This window comes from Lates calcarifer, linkage group LG21 (genome assembly GCF_001640805.2).
Source record: "Lates calcarifer isolate ASB-BC8 linkage group LG21, TLL_Latcal_v3, whole genome shotgun sequence".
In the NCBI taxonomy this organism is placed as follows: domain Eukaryota; kingdom Metazoa; phylum Chordata; class Actinopteri; family Centropomidae; genus Lates; species Lates calcarifer.
The window spans coordinates 16,839,267-16,860,962 of record NC_066853.1 but is presented as its reverse complement, the minus strand read 5'-3'; the positions used below and the strand labels follow the sequence as shown (position 1 = coordinate 16,860,962).

At 40.1% G+C, this 21,696-nt stretch overlaps 4 protein-coding genes and 1 pseudogene across 4 annotated transcripts; all 5 read left to right on the top strand.

The window, feature by feature from the left end:
- The first annotated feature begins 1,777 nt into the window (after nt 1-1,777).
- Nucleotides 1,778-2,695, top strand: LOC108875985 (odorant receptor 131-2-like). The gene has a single exon (XM_018665231.1). The coding sequence runs from the start codon at nt 1,778-1,780 to the stop codon at nt 2,693-2,695; it is 918 nt and encodes a 305-aa protein (XP_018520747.1).
- Nucleotides 2,696-6,490: 3,795 nt separating this feature from the next.
- LOC108875984 (odorant receptor 131-2-like) lies at nt 6,491-7,550 on the top strand. Its single transcript, XM_018665230.2, has one exon. It carries the CDS (start codon nt 6,491-6,493, stop codon nt 7,409-7,411), a length of 921 nt encoding a protein of 306 aa, XP_018520746.1. The 3' UTR covers nt 7,412-7,550.
- Nucleotides 7,551-9,902: 2,352 nt separating this feature from the next.
- On the top strand, nt 9,903-10,823 carry LOC108875983 (odorant receptor 131-2-like). The gene has a single exon (XM_018665228.1). The coding sequence runs from the start codon at nt 9,903-9,905 to the stop codon at nt 10,821-10,823; it is 921 nt and encodes a 306-aa protein (XP_018520744.1).
- A 6,142-nt stretch (nt 10,824-16,965) lies between these two features.
- Nucleotides 16,966-18,158, top strand: LOC108876071 (odorant receptor 131-2-like; annotated as a pseudogene).
- A 2,066-nt stretch (nt 18,159-20,224) lies between these two features.
- On the top strand, nt 20,225-21,151 carry LOC108875982 (odorant receptor 131-2-like). The gene has a single exon (XM_018665227.1). The coding sequence runs from the start codon at nt 20,225-20,227 to the stop codon at nt 21,149-21,151; it is 927 nt and encodes a 308-aa protein (XP_018520743.1).
- The last annotated feature ends 545 nt before the right edge of the window (nt 21,152-21,696 follow it).

Below are 21,696 nucleotides of genomic sequence, written 5' to 3'. Positions count from 1 at the left end.
ACACTGCATTGAGCCATGTTCAAGCAGGAATTTGATTAAGCTGAGTTACTGGGGGTCATTGGCTTTAATATTATTAAGACAGCACGCTTCTTTGCTTCATGGTATAAATAGTTAGTTTTGAGCAATTAGATGCTGTGTAATGTTTTTCCTCTGCTTACAGTTCTCACATTTTTCCTCTAAAATTCTGTCAGTCAGAAGCTCAAGCACTGGACCATACATACATTGGCCAAGATGAAAAAGAAAATAGATACATGCATTTTAAGTCTCCCAAACTTTATATACCGCCATTAGTGCATGTATATATATTTTAATTTAGGATTTTTAAGTTGAAGTACGGTGTACATTATATAAATGGAAACTCAATACTAATACTAATCGTTTTGCTTTATTCCATCATTATTTATTTGAGGCAACAACATCTGTCAACACATTTCAATCATACAAAGCAAATACCCTCTATGGTATATTACTTTATTAGTTGTTCTCCAGATTGAACAGGGTGTTGGAAGTTACTATTAGTCCTATCTGTTTGGCATAATGATATTCCCCCATTTTAAACCAATGGAAGAAAACAGAGCTACATCAGTGAAATAATGAAAGTGGCCAAAGTTGCATAAGGAGAGAACAGTGGTTCTCCATGCTTTTCTGCTGGTGCTGAGTGATTGGGTGAAACATCAAAACACAGGTATTTTACACCAGTGGTCTCAAATGGGGGCACTGGGGTTGTTTGCAGCCAAGTATGAAGCAGGTGGAATAAGAATCAGCACCTCTAAGTCTGAGGCCATGGCTCTCAGCTGGAAAATGGTGGACTGTAGATTATAGATGTAATTTTTACTCTTGATCAAAGATGTATGTTGATAAGAGGGTTGCTACAAGTTATACAGTCCATATACAACCCAAGTTAGAGCTGTGTCCTTATCCTTGGCAGCTAATCAATCTTCAGTGGGGTCTGCCAAGATCGTCACTTGTCACGGATTGTGTTTGTGATTTTCACGAAAATGCTCTAAATGCACTGCTTGAGGGAGAAGTGTCTGGTCTGGGGACCACAGAACTGTGGTTGACGTGGTTCTACTGACTTCATCAGACAGTGACTTTCAGCATGCACTGCGGTAGTTTACAGCCGTGAGTGAAGCGGCCAGGAAAAGAATCAAAGTCTGAGTCTATGGTTCTGAACTGGAAAATGGTGAGATGTTTCCCTGCGTGAAGAAGTTCAAGGAGTTCTAGTTCAAGATTTAGGGTAAAATGGAGAGTAAGATCAACATGCAGATTGGTGCAATAATTCTCATGAGCTTTGGGTAAAGGCCAAACGAATGACATTATGGGTATAAGTGTAGGGTGGCCGGGCTCAGCCTTGGAGACAGGGCAAGGGGCTCAGAGCTCCTTCCTGTGTAAAGGAACCAGTGGAGGTTGTTTGGGCCTCTGATTAGATGACATCAGCCATTGAGGGGGACGAGCTATGTGATGATGACAGTACCCAGGTGAGCTGTTTCATTTGGTGTTATTTCTGGATGTTGTCTTTAAAGTCACCATGCACAGTCCTCTCTCAGAAGGCTGCACAGAGCTCAGCAGGAGATGTTACTCTCTGGAACAGAATGTAGGGTTCGGTAAACTGCTGTATTTAACAGTACATGAGCTACTCAGAGGAACTTAACTTTAATCATTGTGAAGAAAAAATCTGATTTTCAATTGACAGACACAGACACATATTGAGGCTGAACTGAATTTTTGGCAGTGCCTCACACGTGTGTGCTTGCTTAGAAATCAAATATCAAGATATATGGCTGCCAACAACTCATTGGCTGGTGATTTCTTGCCACGAAAGGTCAAGCTCATTATTACGCAGATCCTGGTGATGATTTTTCTCTGCATCAACTTGTTGCTCATCATGACTTTTTTTAAAAAGGAGTGCTTTCACACAAGTGCTCGCTACATCTTATTTGCTCTTACATTACTGTCAGATAGCTTCTTGTTATTCATGTCTGATATCCTGGTCATCTGGGCCATTTTTCATTTAACTATTCAAGTTTGGTTATGTGTCATTATCTGTGCTGTGCTACTTCTTTATGTTACAGTCACACCAGTTACTCTGACAGTAATGACCCTGGAGTGCTATGTGGCCATTTGTATGCCCCTGCGTCATGGAGAGCTCTGCTCCACACGCAGCACTATGCATTGTATCCTCATTATTCATGGCCTCAGCTCTGTGCCCTGCATTGTTATTCTCTCCGCCTTCTTTGTATCAGCATCTCTTAGCTTCTACAAAAAATATCAGATATGTTCAGTTGAGATTTTTATATTTCACACATGGCAGGATCATCTTAGATCAGCTTTATATCAGTTCCAGTTTTTGATTATGTGCATCATCATTGTTTTCTGTTATGTGAAAATAATGAAAGTGGCCAAAGCTGCATCAGGAGAGAATAAAAAGTCAACAAAGAAAGGGCTCAGAACAGTGCTTCTTCATGGTTTTCAGCTGCTACTTTGTCTTATCCAGCTGTGGTGCCCATTCATAGAAGCTGCTGTATTTAAGATTAGTTTTAGTTTATTCGAAGATGTCCGGTACTTTAACTACATAATGTTTTATCTTGCTCCAAGATGTCTGAGTCCTCTCATTTATGGACTCAGAGATGAAGTCTTTTTTCATGCACTGAAACATTATGCCTCTTTTGGTTTGCATAAAAGAGATATTATTTGACAAATTAGAATCACAGTTATTCTCTGTCTCTGTGTAGTTGTTTTTCTATGACAAGTGTGTATGTTGCACTGGGCTTTATTGACTGATGTTCTTAACAATGAGCCAGCAGGCCTCTCTGTGTTTTTCCACAAAACCACAGTGGCGGTTCTGATGGATATGTATCAGCTCCTATAATGATATTGTAATGATATTCAGTGACTTGGCATTCACTGAGTTGGCAGCAGTGAGTCAAAAGGTTTCTATACATTGTGCAGCACAGTTTTGGTTTGAAATGGAAAATGTACCATGTTATTAAATCCTTAATATTAATTACTGTGTTCATGTTGTTAGAGTCAAATTTGCTGATAAGACTGATTAACTGGCTAATTTAATAATACAGGTACTTGTTTTTAAACTTTGTCTGTGCACACAGCTGTCAAACATCTTCAAGCAGGACTTTGATTAAGCTTTTGTGCTTGTCTGACCACATTTGAGTTGAATCAGGTCAACCCACTTGGATGACACACATCATTTCCTGTTGTCAATAGATGGTGCTATGTCTATGCCTCTATATTGGCATGTAGATGTGTTTAGGCCATGACACTAAGCAAACGTGAAGTTTGGGGCAGATTGGACAGTGCATGCAGGAGTTACAACAACTTCTTGTTTAATGGTGAAGCATCGAAATTCACCATGGCGACACAGCAAGGGTCTCCCATGAAGACTCACAGTCACCATTATGATCTTAATGCTTGTCTGACCACATTTGAGGTGAATCAGAGCAACCCACTTGGATGAAACACATCATTTCCTGGTGTCAATAGGTGGCGCTATGACTATACCTGAATATTGACATGTAGTAATGTAGATGTATTCAGGCCATGACCGTTAGCAAACATGTGAAATTTGGGGCAGATCAGACAAAGTATGCATGAGTTACATCAACTTCCTGGTTAATGACGAAGCATCGAAATTCGCCACGGCGCCACAGACATGCCCTTTAACGGAACATCAAAATTTTCACAAAAAGGCATCATGAAGGCCTTAAGGCTTTCCTGACTGAGTCTGAAGTGGATCACATCAACCTGCTAGTAACAGGATGTCAAAGTCTAACACATGTAATTTCCTGTGGCTAATAGGCGGCACTATAACTTTTTGTGAATATTGACATGTGGGTGTGTTCATGTCGGGAACCTCATCATCACTGTGAAATTGGGGGCAGATTGAATAAAGTATGGCTGAGTTACAGCAAGTTAAACACAATTTCCTGTTTCATGGCGAGGCATTGAAATTTGAGGTGCCGCCACGGCTACACTCTTCGACGTCAGCAAATTATTTTAATAACTTTCAATCACAAAGGCCTCAAGAGTATCCTGACCAAGTTTGAGGTTGATATGATAAAATCTGTAGGAGGAGTTCGATCAAATACAACGTCCCCAAATGCCAAAAAAATGGCCAAAATGAGCAAAATTTTCAAATTAAAATTAAAATGGCCAACTGTAGGTTTGAGGCCATGCTGTCAAGAGACTTTTTGGTGCGTTTCGGCATGTTACATCATGCCTCTGAATTTCGTTCACCTCAGACAAACTAAGTCCAATGGCAAGGGGGTTTTAAGTATGTTCAAGGAGGCACTATGGAGCCATTTTATGTTGGCAATGAACGAGACCCCTTCAGATGTCAGTTTTCGCCAGGTCTGATGCGTGTGCAAAGTTTTGTGAGTTTTCGAGCATGTTTAGGCCCTCAAAAATGTGGTTTTAGCATCACAATAATTATTACGGTTACAATAGAGCCTTCGCATGTGCTCAGGCCCTAATTAACTCCAACCACTCATTCATACATTATAAAATAGCCTATGCTAAAACAGGGCTAATGAGTCCAACTATAGTGCGGGCACTCAAAAGTTGCAAGCACCAGGCCTGGCACACCCAACTAGGCAGGTTAGCAGCCAGGCTTAAGCACTGCCAGTTTTTCTCTGCTCTGAACAGCTCCCGAGTTCAGGATCTGTCAAAAAAAAAAAAAACAAAAAAACAAACTAAATTGATACAAAAAAGGCAGGGATAAAAGCAGACATAATTAGAAGCCGTAAAGCATACATACCAATAGGTAGCGTTTGTCACCTGAAAGGGAGGTGTGCTCCACACCAGAGCAACAGCGGTGGGAAAACCCCAACAAGACGGCCAAGAGAGCAGCTTGCGAGCCAACCGCACCGGCACAAGGCCCACAACACGAATAGCTATGGTAAAATAAGGTGCAATCAGTAGTGAGTCAGAGCCATAAATTGACAACCAAGACAGCTACTGCTACATTACCTGCTACAGTGGCAACAGGAACCAGAAGCAAGACGACCGGGAAGTGGGCGGTCTCTGGACCAAAGAGCAAGAGGGTCAGGTGGGACACCGCATCCCTTTGTAATGTGCCCCCAACGGCTGATTGGCTGATGAGGGAAAGTGAATGGAAAGGCAGTAGATTCACCTACATTAGTAGCAGGGATGAAACTCATCCTGCTACATTTGGTTATGTATTATTATCTCTGTTGTGATACTTCTGTATGTTACAGTCACACCAGTTACTTTGACAGCAATGACTCTGGAGCGCTATGTGGCCATTTGTATGCCCCTGCGTCATTGAGAGCTCTGCTCCACATGCAGCACTATGCATTGTATCCTCATCATTCATGGCCTCAGCTCTGTGCCCTGCATTGTTACTCTCTCCATCTTCTTTGCATCAGCATCTCTTAGCTTCTACAAAAAATATCAGATATGTTCAGTTGAGATGTTTATATTTCACACATGGCAGGATCATCTTAGATCAGCCGTGTATCAATTCCAGTTTTTGATTATGTGCATCATCGTTGTTTTCTGCTGTGAAAATAATGAGAGTGGCCAAAGCTGCATCAGGAGAGAATAAAAAGTCAACAAAGAAAGTAGTCAGAACAGTGGTTCTCCATGCTTTCCTGCTGCTGCTCTGTCACATCCAGCTGCGGTGCCTGTTAGTGACTGTTAAGCAGTCCATTTACCTTGCTGTACAATCACCAACGTGACTCAAGTGGTTAAGTGGAGATGACGATACTTTGGCAAACACAGTTTAAACTGGTGTTATCTACCTTTAAAAAGTCCTCTTCAGCAGGGTGTGTGTGGGTGTGTGTGTGTCTCCCCAGAACCATGTTGGAGGTTCTGTGGCCTTCAGCATGCACTGTGGCAGGCCCAATGTGAAGAGGCCAGGATGAGAATAAGGAAGTCTGAAGTCATGGCTCTCAGCTGTAAAATGGTGGACTCTTCTGTGAAAGTGAGTTGTTGCTTCTTTGGGTGTGTGTGTGTGTGTGTGCCAATGAACGAGACCACTTCAGATGGTACAGGAGTTCAAAGATGTCATTGTCTGAGTATAAGATCAACACATGAATTGGTGAAGCAAAGTGATCATTGTTGTGGTAAAGAGTTAAGCCTCAAGGTGGCTCGGGCCTCTGATTAGATGACATCAGCCATTGAGGACAAGCTGTGTGGTGATGACAGTACTCAGGTGATCAAAGTTTCATTTGGTGTTATTTTTGGAACTTCTAGTCTTTAAAGTCATCATGCACAGTCCTCTCTCAGAGGGCTGCACAGAGTTCTGCAGGAGACATGACTCTCTGGAACAGCATGGAGGGTTTGGTAAACTGCTGTATTTAACAGTACATGAGCAATTCATAGGAACTTTGATCATCTTGTAAAAAGCACCTGATTTTCTAACACTCTACATAATGATAATTTGCTGGATTTTTTATCTCTGGCAGTGCCTCAAACACTTGTGTATTTGCTTAGTAAACAGGGATCAAGATATATGGCTGCTAACAACTCAGTGACTGGTGATGATTTGTGGTACATACATGTCAGGTTCACTATTCTGCAGGTCCTGCTGGTCTTTTTTATTTCCACCAACCTTTTGCTGATCATAACCTTTTTTAAGAAGGAGTATTTCTACACGACTGCACGCTACATCTTATTTGCTGTTGCATTATTGTCAGATAGTTTTATATTATTCTTATCTAATATCCAGCTCATCTTGCTCCATTTTCGCTTTCCCATTCAAGTCTGGTTATGTATCATTATCTCTGTTGTAGTAATTCTGTATCTTACAGTCACACCAGTTACTCTGACAGTAATGACCCTGGAGCGCTATGTGGCCATTTGTATGCCCCTGCGTCATGGAGAGCTCTGCACCACACGCAATACTATGCATTTTATCCTCATCATTCATGGCCTCAGCTCTGTGCCTTGTATTCTTATTCTCTCCACCATCTTTGTATCAGCATCCCTTAGCTTCTACAAGCAATATCAAATATGTTTAGTGGAGTTAATTTTAATTCATGTTTGGCAGCATTATTTTAGGGCTGGTTTATATCAAGTCCAGTTTTTGATCATGTGCATCATTGTTATTTTCTCCTATGTTAAAATAATGAAAGTGGCCAAAGCTGCATCAGGAGAGGATAAAAAGTCAACAAAGAAAGGGCTCAGAACAGTGCTTCTTCATGGTTTTCAGCTGCTGCTCTGTCTCATTCAGATGTGGTGCCCCTTAATAGAATCTTCATTACTTCAGATTAATGTTAGTTTATACGTAATTGTCAGGTACATTAACTTTATACTGTTTTATCTTGCTCCAAGATGTCTGAGTCCTCTCATTTATGGACTCAGAGATGAAGTCTTTTTTCGTGCACTGAAACACTATGCCTCTTTTGGTTTGCATAAAAGAGATATTATTTGACAAATTAGAATCACAGTTATTCTCTGTCTCTGTGTAGTTGTTTATCTATGACAAGTGTGGATGTTGCACTGGGCTTTATTGACTGATGCTCACAACAATGAGCCAGCAGGCCTCTCTGTGTTTTCCCACAAAACCACAGTGGCGGTGCTGATGGATATGTATCAGGTCCTACATAATATTGTAATGATATTCAGTGACTTGGCATTCACTGAGTTGGCAGCCGTCAGTCATAAGTTTCTATATATTGTGCAGCACAGTTTTGCTTTGAGATGGAAAATGCACCATGTTATTAAATCCTTAATATGCATCACTATGTTCGTGTTGTTAGAGTCAAATTTGCTGATAAGACTGATTAACTGGATAATTTAGTAACACAGGTACTTGTTTTTGAGCTTTGTCTGTGCACACAGCTGTCAAACATTAGGTATAAATAGTTAGTTTTAAATAGTTAGTTTTGAGCAATTAGATGCTGTGTAATGTTTTTCCTCTGCTTACAGTTCTGACACTTTTCCTCTGCTCTCTAAAATTCTGTCAGTCAGAAGCTCAAGCCCTGGACCATGCATACATTGGCCAAGATGAAAAAGAAAATAAATAGATGCATGCATTTTAAGTCTCCCAAACTTTATATACCATCATTAGTACATGTATATATATTGTGTAAAGCAGTGTTTCCCAACCTTTTTGAGCCACGGCACAGCCGCGGCGTTGTCTCACTCACAGCATGACTATATACTTTCGTATTTAGCGCGATACTGCCTCTAGTGGAAGAGCATGTAATTGTTCTGCCTGTCACTACATGCCACTCACTTAGAGTATCAGTCAGGTGAAATTGGATAATCTTCCATGGCACACCTGATGATTTCTCACGGCACACTTATGTGTCGCGGCACACTGGTTGGGAAACACTGGTGTAAAGCATATCAGTGGTTAATAGGTTTGCAAAACTGAGGATTTTTAAATTGAATTACGGTGTACATAATATAAATGCAAACTCACTACTAATACTAATCATTGTGCTTTATTACATCGTTATTTATTTGGGGTAATGACATCTGTCAACATCTTTGCTGCCCCATATGCTATTTTGATTGTTGTCCAATGAAAGATTTAATGTATTCAGGGCCGTTCTGAATCAGTAATTGACATTTTTGACTATGTGGCCAGGGTTTACACAAAATGCACATTACAAGCATACAAAGCAACTTTATTAGTTGTTCTCCAGATTGAACAAGGTGTTGTAAATTACTGTTAGTCCTATCTGTCAGTAATGTTTTGTCAAACATGAATCAGTTTTAGTTTTACTTCTCAGTGGTGTTTGGCATAATGACATTCCCCCATTTTAAACCAATGGAAGAAAACAGAGCTACATCACTGAAATAATGAAAGTGGCCAAAGCTGCATCAGGAGAGAATAAAAAGTCAACAAAGAAAGTAGTCAGAACAGTGGTTCTCCATGCTTTCCTGCTGCTGCTCTGTCACATCCAGCTGCGGTGCCTGTTAGTGACTGTTAAGCAGTCCATTTACCTTGCTGTACAATCACCAACGTGACTCAAGTGGTTAAGTGGAGATGACGATACTTTGGCAAACACAGTTTAAACTGGTGTTATCTACCTTTAAAAAGTCCTCTTCAGCAGGGTGTGTGTGTGTGTGTGTGTGTGTGTGTCTCCCCAGAACCATGTTGGAGGTTCTGTGGCCTTCAGCATGCACTGTGGCAGGCCCAATGTGAAGAGGCCAGGATGAGAATAAGGAAGTCTGAAGTCATGGCTCTCAGCTGTAAAATGGTGGACTCTTCTGTGAAAGTGAGTTGTTGCTCCTTTGTGTGTGTGTGTGTGTGTGTGTGTGTGTAAAGGAGTTCAAAGATTTCATGGTCTGAGTATAAGATCAACACATGAATTGGTGAAGCAAAGTGATCATTGTTGTGGTAAAGAGTTAAGCCTGAAGTTGAAGCTTTTTTTTTTTCCATGTTCAGACCTTCACCTATCCACATGAGCTTTAGGTAGAGGCCAAAAGAATGACATTGTGGGTACAAGTGACATGAGTTTCCTCTGTAGGGAGGCTGAGCTCAGCCTTTGAGACATGGTAAGGGGTTCAGAGCTCCTTCCTGTCGAAAAGAGCAAGTAGAGGTGGCTCGGGCCTCTGATTAGATGACATCAGCCATTGAGGACAAGCTGTGTGGTGATGACAGTACTCAGGTGATCAAAGTTTCATTTGGTGTTATTTTTGGATCTTCTAGTCTTTAAAGTCATCATGCACAGTCCTCTCTCAGAGGGCTGCACAGAGTTCTGCAGGAGACATGACTCTCTGGAACAGCATGGAGGGTTTGGTAAACTGCTGTATTTAACAGTACATGAGCAATTCATAGGAACTTTGATCATCTTGTAAAAAGCACCTGATTTTCTAACACTCTATATAATGATAATTTGCTGGATTTTTTATCTCTGGCAGTGCCTCAAACACTTGTGTATTTGCTTAGTAAACAGGGATCAAGATATATGGCTGCTAACAACTCAGTGACTGGTGATGATTTGTGGTACATACATGTCAGGTTCACTATTCTGCAGGTCCTGCTGGTCTTTTTTATTTCCACCAACCTTTTGCTGATCATAACCTTTTTTAAGAAGGAGTATTTCTACACGACTGCACGCTACATCTTATTTGCTATTACATTACTGTCAGATAGTTTTTTATTATTCTTATCTAATATCCAGCTCATCTTGCTCCATTTTCGCTTTCCCATTCAAGTCTGGTTGTGCATCATTATCTCTGTTGTAGTAATTCTGTATCTTACAGTCACACCAGTTACTCTGACAGTAATGACCCTGGAACGCTATGTGGCCATTTGTATGCCCCTGCGTCATGGAGAGCTCTGCTCCACACGCAGCACTATGCATTGTATCCTCATTATTCATGGCCTCAGCTCTGTGCCTTGTATTCTTATTCTCTCCACCATCTTTGTATCAGCATCTCTTAGCTTCTACAAGCAATATCAGATATGTTTAGTAGAGTTCATTTTTGTTGATGCTTGGCAGCATAATTTTAGGGCAGGAATATATCAAGTCCAGTTTTTGATCATGTGCATCATTGTTATTTTCTGCTATGTTAAAATAATGAAAGTGGCCAAAGCTGCATCAGGAGAGGATAAAAAGTCAACAAAGAAAGGGCTCAGAACAGTGCTTCTTCATTGTTTTCAGCTGCTGCTCTGTCTCATTCAGATGTGGTGCCCCTTAATAGAATCTTCATTACTTCAGATTAATGTTAGTTTATACGTAATTGTCAGGTACATTAACTTTATACTGTTTTATCTTGCTCCAAGATGTCTGAGTCCTCTCATTTATGGACTCAGAGATGAAGTCTTTTTTCATGCAATGAAACACTATGCCTCTTTTGGTTTGCATAAAAGAAATATTATTTGACAAATTAGAATCACAGTTATTCACTGTCTCTGTGTAGTTGTTTATCTATGACAAGTGTGGATGTTGCACTGGGCTTTATTGACTGATGCTCACAACAATGAGCCAGCAGGCCTCTCTGTGTTTTTCCACAAAACCACAGTGGCGGTGCTGATGGATATGTATCAGGTCCTACATAAAATTGTAATGATATTCAGTGAGTTGGCAGCATTCAGTCATAAAGTTTTTATACATTGTTTTTATAGCAACACAATACCTTCTGCAGTACAATACTGTTCAATTAATGCTCACAAGGGTATGGTACCAGTGTTTTTCCAACACTACTTTTATGCAGACAAGAGGGGGTTGTAAGTAATCAAGAAAATCTGGGACACCTGTAGGAATTGGTAGCACCAACTTTCAAGGCTTGATCAACCTCCATTCCTGCAGAACAGCTATTAGTTGTTAACCCATTTCTTGTTCCCTGAAAAAAGCCTTTTTGTACAATTCTGAAATGTACACTATTTTTCAGTTGGGTAACCTTACCTTACTTTTTTTTTTTTTACCTCTGGCAGTGCAGCACTTACCTTTGTACCATTTCAAGCTATTCACTGGGCTTCAGCTGCTTGAATTTCAATTTAAAAAAAATGGAAAAATTGGGGTGTTCTAAAACTTTTGACCAGTAGTGTACTTGTTTTTGAACTTTGTGTACACAGTAGCCAAACATCTTCAAGCAGGAATTTGGAAATTGATTAAGCCGGAGCTGTTGAGGGTCGTTGGCATTTTTATCTCTAAGGCAGCATGCTTCTTCGCTTCATGGTATAAATAGTTTTGAGTGATCAGATACTGTCTAATATTTTTCCACTTTTGACAGGTCTGTTATGTTTTCTTTCCTATCTCAAATTCTGTCAGTGTTTGTCAGAAGGTCACGCACTGGACATGCATACACTGACTGAGGAAAAAAAAAGCTAAATAAATAGATAGTTCCATTTTTGTCACAATCTACTATCATTACTATATTTATCATATTGAGTAAAGCATATTGATGTACAGATTTGCAGTGCTAAGGGTTTTTAAGTTAAAGTACTGTGCACATTATACAAATGGAAAACTTGATACATTTCCCCTTATGAAAACATGAAATGACACCAGTCCATCCATTAGCACGTTAAGGAGGGTACAAACAAGTCAAAAGTCAAATTGCCAGCTCAGAAAATCAACTCTAATGGACACAAGTTCATACTGACTGTAGGAATAAACACCCAAAATTGTTAGAACGAAAATATGGTTTATCCAATAAGACCTAATCTATATATACTGTTATCAGGAGAAGTAACATAAAAAGAACTGTGCTGATTGGACTGTTAGAAACTTACAGATCCTGATTAGGGTTTTCCCCCTGTTTATCTTTCTTTGCAAGATATTAACCACATCCCTTGTTGAAAGTCATGTCACATTCCATTCAACTAGGATCCAGCATCTCCCTATTTCCCTATCCCTATTAAAAAAAAAGAAAAAAAAAATCAAAAAACATTTAGCTACTGGAAGTGAGTGACTGCTGGCTCGACTTGCTGCCACTGCTCGCCGGTAATCTACTTTTCAACTTCGCCTGTTTTATGGTTTTATTGCCTGTATGGACGGTGTAATTGCATCCTGTTTGAATCAAAGAACCCAGTTTTCTTTGCACAAGTAACGATCGTATGATCGTTTTTGTGTGTGAGCAGGCCAACATTAGCCTACCTGCTGGAACACTGCACCTAGCTGTCCACCTGGCTCTTACTGTTCCACCGTACAGCTGTAGGCATTATGTGGACCAGCAAGTTTTATACCTGGTCTGCACTCATCTGGATCTTCCTGTGGTTCTGCCATCACCCTGTGGCTAGGCATTTTAGGTACACAGCCACTGAGCTTCTCTGGCTCCGCCATCACCTGCCTGTACCGCCACCGCCAGTGTTGCATCATCACCCGGACATTGCTGTCCTCCCTCGTCGGAGATATCCCTCGTGGGTCCCACAGGAATTTTCATCATGACAACGCCAAAACAATAAAATCCTTCTGGTCCACCTCTCGTTGCCCTCACAGAAACACTGGCTGGGCTGTTGACCACCGAGCATTATCCATCTTAGCCAAATCAGCGAATGTCTCTACCAAACGTGACACCACCGCTGTCAACTTTGGTCTGCTTAACATCCGCTCACTCACGAGCAAGGGACATCTCATCCAGGATCTCCTCACTGACCATAAGCTTGATTTCCTCTGTCTGACTTAAACTTGGCAACAGCCAAATGACTTTTCTCAATTAAATGAATCCACTCCTCCGGGCTTTGTTCACATCTGCCATCCCCGTGGCAACGGTCGGGGTGGAGGTCTCGTGATAATTTACCGTGGTAAGTGGAAAGTTTTACCAGTACCTGTGCCTGGCTTCAACTCATTTGAATGTACTGTGTTTAAGCTGCCTGGTCCCACTTCCACCATCGTTGCTACAGTCTACCACCCCCCTAAGCCTCACAGTGACTTTTTAAATGATTTTGCCACTCTACTCACTCATCTGTCCACTCTCTCACCAAACGTAATATTACTGGGGGATTTCAAAATAAAAATGGACAATAGTAATCTGCCTCTCTCCAGAGACTTTATATCATCTCTGGACAGCTTTGGATTCCATCAATTTGTAGACTTCCAGACACACTCAAAAGGACATACTCTGGACTTAATCTGTTGCTCTGGTCTCACCCCCTTCAACCTCACATCTGCCGAACTCCATGTAACTGACCATTTCTTCCTTTCATTCAATGTCGCACTCTGCCTCGCAGCAATCAAATCACCACGCCTCATTTCATTTCAGAATTTGAAGGACATTAACATAGATACTCTCTGCTCCAATATCGACAATATCCCAATCCCGGACTATCTTTCCACCCCTGATGACCTCATAACTCACTACAATTTAACAATTTAACAGTATCCTCAACTCTCTCACCCCAGTGAAAACAAGGTATGTTTCCTTCACATCAACTGCTCCCTGGTATACTCCTGAACTCTGGACAATGAAAGCGAAAGGTCGACAACTTGAGTGGCTCCATAAAAAGACTGGTCTTACTGTTCACAAAGAAATGCAGAAAACCCATACACAATACAAGGACACAGTTGCTAAAACCAAATCAAACTTCTACTCTAAAATGGTCTAAAATGGTCTTATCAGCTCTAATGAAGGAAACACCAAGTCACTGTTTGCACTGCTCAACAAAATTCTCCATCCTCCTGACTCCCCCCCCCCATCTGTACTCAACTGACACCTGTAATTCCATAATGATGTTCTTTAATGAAAAATCCGCAATATTCACCAGCACCTACACTCAGACTCTCTGCCACCTTCCCCACCTGAATTTCTCCCACACTCCCAACCCTTCTCTTGTTTTCAACTCCCAGATGCCTCTGTAATCTCGGACCTCATCTGCAAATTCAAGCCCTCCACATGCCAGCTTGATCCCCTCCCCACAACCTTGGTCAAATCCTGCCTTTCCTCCCTTCTTCCCCTTTTGTCTACTATCATTCGCTCTTCACTCACCACTGGAAATGTTCCCGCACTACTCAAAACTGCAGTCGTCACCCCAGTACTCAAAAAACCTGGCTCAGATCCCAACAACTATAATAACCTTCGCCCCATCTCAAACTTACTTTTCATCTCCAAAATTCTTGAAAAAATAGTTGCCTCCCAACTTCACCTGCATTTAACTCCAAATAGCCTCTAGGAACCTTTCCAGTCTGGCTTCTACTCCCAACATAGTACAGAAACCAACCTCATTAAAATCACCAGTGACCTCCTGACAGATTGCAGGCCACACTCAGTTCATACAACTAAAATCCTTCAAATCGGACCCCTCCCCAGTCACTACAGGTGCCCCAGGGCTCTGTCCTGGGGCCCCTTCTCTTTATCACTTACCTTCTCTTCTGTAAATTTAACGTCCATTTCCACTGCTTCATGGATAACACCCAGCTCTACCTCTCTAGCAAGCCAAACTCCACTTTCCCACCATCACCGGGTCTGCATACTTCCATCTACACAACATTAATCGACTCCACCCCTCCCTCACTCCTCACATTGCCTACTCACTTTAACCATCTGACTGAAACTTCACCGCCCTACTTTTTTTTTTGATTCTAACCATTGTTGCTTTATTGATTATTTATTGATTATTGTATACTGTACAGCTTTATTGATTATTGTATATTGTACAGTTTTATTGATTATTGTCTGTTGTACAGTGTCCTTGAGTGAAAGGCGCTTATAAATAAAATGAATTATTATTATTATTATTATTTTTCTAAATGTCTGAAATCATATGAAATAGTCCAACCATTACCTAAACCAAATTATTGCAGTAAATGTCCGTGAAAGTCTGAAATTACTACAACATTGTAGGGCTGAAACGTTGACGTCAGATTCAGTTGAAATATCCATCATGGAACTATACTGCTATCTAGTGACCACAACAGGAACGATTCCCGATTGGAAGAGATCACTTTACCCCACCTTCACATGTGACACCATTACCCAGGAATGAAACCATCAGGCATCTGAAATTCTTGCCTTTGGTTGTGTTTTGCTGTGAGCTTAAGCAGCCAATCGCCGAGCACTTGATTATGTGATTTCTTTGATACTACAAGCTAAGCAATAACATGTTTTTGTGAAGTATTCAGCAAAAGCTATGCACACTAATTAGTGCACTTATTCTGGCATGACAACCACGCAGGCTGCCTTGCTAAGACCTCAAAAGGAGTGACAAAGGACAGTTTTTGATGTCAAGAGGCTGAACTGCTAAGACATGCTGGTGGAATAGTCACTTAGCAACGGCAGCATCTGAGGGAACATCCACACAAAGACTGCTGTTAAGTTTCCAGACTCCAAACATGGCTGACCCAGATCATCGCTCTGGATTTCCACAGCAATAAGCCATGTGTCTCCAGCTAAGAAGACAGCTCAAGTAGGCTAAACACTTCATTACCAGCTCATGACTGGGTTGATGCTGAAATAAGCTCCATATTAGACTGACTGAATTTATTATTCATGTTAATATTAAAATTACTATTATAACATTCATTATGAATATTTTTTTATAAAAAGAAAGTGGTGCCCCTCCACACAATGTCCCTACAACAAGTGCTTGTATAATTCCCTGAATTATTTATACATATTTGCTACACTCAAAACCACCTTTTCTAATGCATGGTTCATTGATCTGTGCTGGGGTATGGTACACAGTGTTCTTACAAATCAAACTTTATGGTCAAGCTTACATGGATCCAGGACGGGGTCCCTGATGTGAAAGCCCCCTCAAAAGTCATCATGGAGAGGGATCAGAACAGTGGCGAGTGGTGCCCATTTATAGAAGCTGCTGTACTTAGGATCAATTTCAGGTTATTTGCAAATTTCAGGTTTTTAACATGACTGAACCCATCCTTACATTTTATTGTTAGGTTACCACTATTAGCCATAGTAATTATGATGACAGCAAAGGGGGAAATTAGATGATGTAGTATAAAGACCATGCATGGTTCTCAACTGGAAGATGTTGAGTTGCTTCCCTGAGTGAAGAAGTAGTTCTAGTTAAATAGTGGGCGTAAAATGGAACATAAAATCAACATGTGGATTGGTGCAGCCTCAGCAGACATGAGCTTTAGGTAGAGGCCAAAATAATGACACTGTGGATAAGAGTGACCAAAATTAGCTCTCTCTGAAGGGAGGCTGGGCTCAGCCTTTGAGACATGGTAAGGGGATCAGAGCTCCTTCCTGTCGAAAAGAACAAGCGGAGGTGGCTCAGGCCTCTGATTAGATGACATCAGCCATTGAGGGGGTTGAGCTATGTGGTGATGACAGTACTCAGGTGAGCGGTTTCATTTGGTGTTATTTTTGGATGTTCCACTCTTTATCAAGTGCAGTCCTCTCTCAAAAGGCTACTCAGAGTGCTGCAGGAATCTTTGGAACAGCACGGAGGGTTTGGTAAACTGCTGCATATAACAGTATTTGAGCAATTCAGAGGAACTTAACTTTAATCATTGTGTAAAAAATATTCTGAGTTAATAGTGACAGACATGTTACTTGACCTTTTTTTTGGCAGTGCCTAAAGCACGTGTGTATTTGCATAGAAAACAAATATCAAGATATATGGCTGCCAACAACTCATTGGCTGGTGATGATTTCTTGCCACGAAAAGTCAAGCTCGTTATTGTGCAAATCTTGGTGATGATTTTTCTCTGCATCAACTTGGTGCTCATCATGAACATTTTTTAAAAGGGAGTGCTTCCACACAAGTGCTCGCTACATCTTATTTGCTGTTACATTACTGTCAGATAGCTTGTTGTTATTCATGTCTGATATCCTGCTCATCTTGACAATATTTCGTTTAACTATTCAAGTTTGGTTATGTATTATTATCTCTGTTGTGTTACTTCTTTATGCTACAGTCACACCAGTTACTCTGACAGCAATGACCCTGGAGCGCTATGTGGCCATTTGTATGCCCCTGCGTCATGGAGAGCTCTGCTCCACACGCAGCACTATGCATTGTATCCTCATCATTCATGGCCTCAGCTCTGTGCCCTGCATTGTTATTCTCTCCACTTTCTTTGTATCAGCATCTCTTAGCTTCTACAAAAAATATCAAATATGTTCAGTTGAGATGTTTATATTTCACACATGGCAGGATCATCTTAGATCAGCTTTATATCAATTCCAGTTTTTGATTTTGTGCATCATCATTGTTTTCTGCTATGTGAAAATAGTGAAAGTGGCCAAAGCTGCATCAGGAGAGGATAAAAAGTCAACAAAGAAAGGGCTCAGAACAGTGATTCTTCATGGTTTTCAACTGCTGCTTTGTCTTATCCAGCTGTGGACCCCCTTCATAGAGGCTGCTGTACTTCAGGTTAATTTCAGTTTATTTGAAAATGTCAGGTACTTTAACTACATAATGTTTTATTTTGCACCAAGATGTTTGAGTCCTCTCATTTATGGTCTCAGAGATGAAGTTTTTTTTCATGCACTGAAAAACTGTGCCTCTTTTGGCTTGTATAAGAGAAATATTAATTGACAAATTAGAATAACAGCTATTCAGTGTCTGTGTGCAATTGTATATCTATGACAATCCTTTCCCTGTAATCCAGTCCCAGTGTCATGGTGATGCAATGTGAACATTTTGCAACTGCAGTAAAGATTCATCAGGCAGGAATTTGATTGAGCTGGAGTTACTGGGGGTCTTTGGTGTTGTTTTTAAGATGGTGTGCTTCTTTACTTCATTGTATAAATAGTTCACTAGGAGAAATCAATTTCTTCCTCTGTTGTTGCGTCTGACATGTTTCCTCTGCTGGTGTTTGTGCCAAAAGCTATAGCACTGGACCATGCATACATTGGCTGAGAATAGTCACATGCATTTTATGTCTGCCAAACTCTATGTGCTACTATACAGTATATTGTGCATTTATACCTTAATATGTTTGCAATGATTTTTTTCAGGTATGGTGCACATTATGGAAAATGTCATTTTCCCCTTTTGACAATATAAATGCTAGATTTTCAAAATAATAAATATTTTCTTTTGATTTTATTATGTCTCACAAACACTATGGGCAGTCCACATGTTGGACCAGGTGTTGAGCTAAGCTGCTCCTGTCTGTGAAGCATAATTTTACCTGCATCCTGGGGTAGAATGGAGACATGGAGTTTCAGTGAGTCGTGCTTTGGCAAGATTATTCAGATTAAAACCATGGACTGCATTGGCCTTTCACCCTGAATATACAAAGGGGGGCATGGCGGTTTGTAATGCCATTAAGTTCCTCATAAAAGTAATTCCTAGCCAACTTAACATCATCAAGTAGACAAATTCTGTTCTAATCGGTGGGGTACAGATTATGATATTGATCAAATACTGATTGCAATAATGATTTTGGCTGCACACTATTAAATGAACATGATTGTGTAATATTGATTTAAAATGCATGCTCCTCTCAAGGAAAACTCTACTGCTTATCAAATCAAGTTGTAATGCCACTTCATATGCACCCTGTAGCAACATTCAGAGTAGAACAGAAAAGCAAAACAAAATCAAATGTCTGGGGTAGTGGGTGAAGAGCTAGTCCCTTGAAACAGATCATCACCACTTTTTTGGAAGTATTTTATGTAAGATATTATGCAAGAACAAGAGTACATAAGGCATATGTCTGCACTGCAAAGCAACACAACCAACTTGGTCAGCCACCTGAAACCACAAATAGCTGTATAATGAATGCTTAAAGTGCTAAGAGAAATAACATTGCTCAACGTTATATCGCTAAATCCCTGTCTTTGTCCAGCAACAACTAATTTGTAACAGTGACTTTTTACAGTGCTTGACTTTATCCATCCAGCTCCCAAAGTTATTTTCCTTTTACTTTTAAAAAGAAAATTGGTACAAATTTTTATTTTATGGAAGCATATTGCTGCCACACCAGAGAAATAAAAATGGGAAAAATTACACGTTGTAATATGGTCATTTTGTCTCACGTTATTACATGATAACTTTATTTCATGTTTGACATGATAATTCTGTTTCAAGTTATAGTGTGAAATACAGTTATCACATGTTGTAACGTGTAAAATTTCACATTATAAACAAGAGAATGTTCACAACATAACATGAAACATTTCACATTACAATGTGAAACCTTTCACGCTATAACATGATAGTGATCCGTCTTTATCTTTCTGGTGTGGCAGCAATACATTTCCATACATATTTATTTATTATATTTTAAGGACCAGTCTGAAATTAGCAGGAGTGTAGCACAACATGGAAATGGAAGCAGTGCTTTGTTTATTTAAAGTGAAAACAAACAATTTTTTCCTTAAGTCAATGAATGATTGTGAAAAATCATCATAATCTCAATATTAACCAAAATAATAGTGAATATCATTTTAGCCATAATCATGCAGCCCAAATGTACAGCCTTTTCACAAGTGTGTCCAGTCACATTTAGACAGGAGACGTTCCTAGGCATTTACTAGTCCTTGTGATAAAAAACCTTGGAAAAATGGGACCTACTGAATAATAATATTTTTAGTGGAAGCAAATTTGCAATGATGTCACATAAGAGTGGAGCAGCACTCCATCTGTCCATCTATGGACAGCCAAGAAGGGGGGCTACAGCAACAACTGCTGATGATGACACTAAGTGAAGTTTCATTTGTTGTTATTTTTAAATGGTCTTGTCTTTAAAGTCATCACGCACTGCTCTCTCTCAGAGGGCTGCACAGAGCTCAGCAGGAGACATTACTCTCTGGAACAACATGGAGGGTTTGGTAGACTGCCACATTTAATCCAGCATCTTATCATTTAGGAACACTTGATTGGACTTTGTTGCAGTCCCTCAAACTTTCTTTAAAAAACAGATATATGGCAGAAAACAATTCACTGGTTGGTATTAAGTCCTTGCAGCGGAAAACCAATAACCAGGTCATTATCGTTCAGATCTTGGTAATGATTTTTCTCTGCATCAACGTGTGGCTCATTGTAACCTTTTTCAAAAAGGAGTGCTTCTATACAACTACACGTTACATCTTATTTGCTGTTACATTACTGTCAGATAGCTTTTTGTTGTTCATGTCTGATATCCTGCTCATCTTGACCCATTCTCATTTTGCCATTCAGGTGTGGTTGTGTATCATTATCAATATTTTTATAATTTTGTACTCTGTAGTCACACCAGTTACTTTGATAGCAATGACCCTGGAACGCTATGTGGCCATTTGTATGCCCCTGCGTCATGGAGAGCTCTGCTCCACACGCAGCACTATGCATTGTATCCTCATCATTCATGGCCTCAGCTCTGTACCCTGCATTGTTATTCTCTCCACCTTCTTTGCATCAGCATCTCTTAGCTTCTACAAGCAATATCAGATATGTTCAGTGGAGATTTGTATATTTTACATGTGGCAGCATCATCTTAGATCAGCTTTATATCAATTCCAGTTTTTGATAATGTGCATCATTGTTATTTTCTGTTATGTGAAAATAATGAAAGTGGCCAAAGCTGCATCAGGAGAGGATAAAAAGTCAACAAAGAAAGGGCTCAGAACAGTGCTTCTTCATGGTTTTCAGCTGCTGCTTTGTCTTATCCAGCTGTGGACTCCATTCATGGAAGCTGCTGTACTTCAGGTTAATTTTGATTTATTCATAGATGTCAGGTACATTAACTACATCATGTTTTATCTTGCACCAAGATGTCTGAGTCCTCTCATTTATGGACTCAGAGATGAAGTCTTTTTTCATGCACTGAAACACTATGCCTCTTTTGGCTTGTATAAGAGAAATATTATTTGACAAATTAGAATCATATTTATTCACTGTCTCTTTTTAGTTGTTTTTCTATGACAAGTGTGGATGTTGCACTGGGCTTTATTGACTGATGCTCACAACAATGAGCCAGCAGGCCTCTCTGTGTTTTTCCCACAAAACCACAGTGGCGGTGCTGATGGATATGTATCAGGTCCTATATAATATTGTAATGATATTCAGTGACTTGGCAGTTGACAGTCATTCACTGTTTCTGTGCAGTTGTTTATCTATGACAATGTTGAACTGAGCTTAACAGGCTTTTGTTCATAATAATAATGAACCAGCCTCTGGTTTTCCACAAAACCACAGTATAAGTGTTGTTGGATAAGTATCAAGTCTTGCATAACATTGTAGTGATATCCAGTGAGGTGCTTGACAAGCATAAGCCACATGTTTTTATACATAGTGTAGTACAGTTATGGCTTTAGATGGCAAATACAGCATGTTATTTATTTGTTCACTAAGCATCACTATGTTCATGTTGTTGAGTCTAATTTGATAATTAGATTGCTAAATTGGATAATATTGCT

Bases quoted from the DNA above. Each gene is read 5' to 3' on its own strand.
- LOC108875985 (XM_018665231.1), top strand. From the start codon at position 1,778: ATGGCTGCCAACAACTCATTGGCTGGTGATTTCTTGCCACGAAAGGTC.
- LOC108875984 (XM_018665230.2), top strand. From the start codon at position 6,491: ATGGCTGCTAACAACTCAGTGACTGGTGATGATTTGTGGTACATACAT.
- LOC108875983 (XM_018665228.1), top strand. From the start codon at position 9,903: ATGGCTGCTAACAACTCAGTGACTGGTGATGATTTGTGGTACATACAT.
- LOC108875982 (XM_018665227.1), top strand. From the start codon at position 20,225: ATGGCAGAAAACAATTCACTGGTTGGTATTAAGTCCTTGCAGCGGAAA.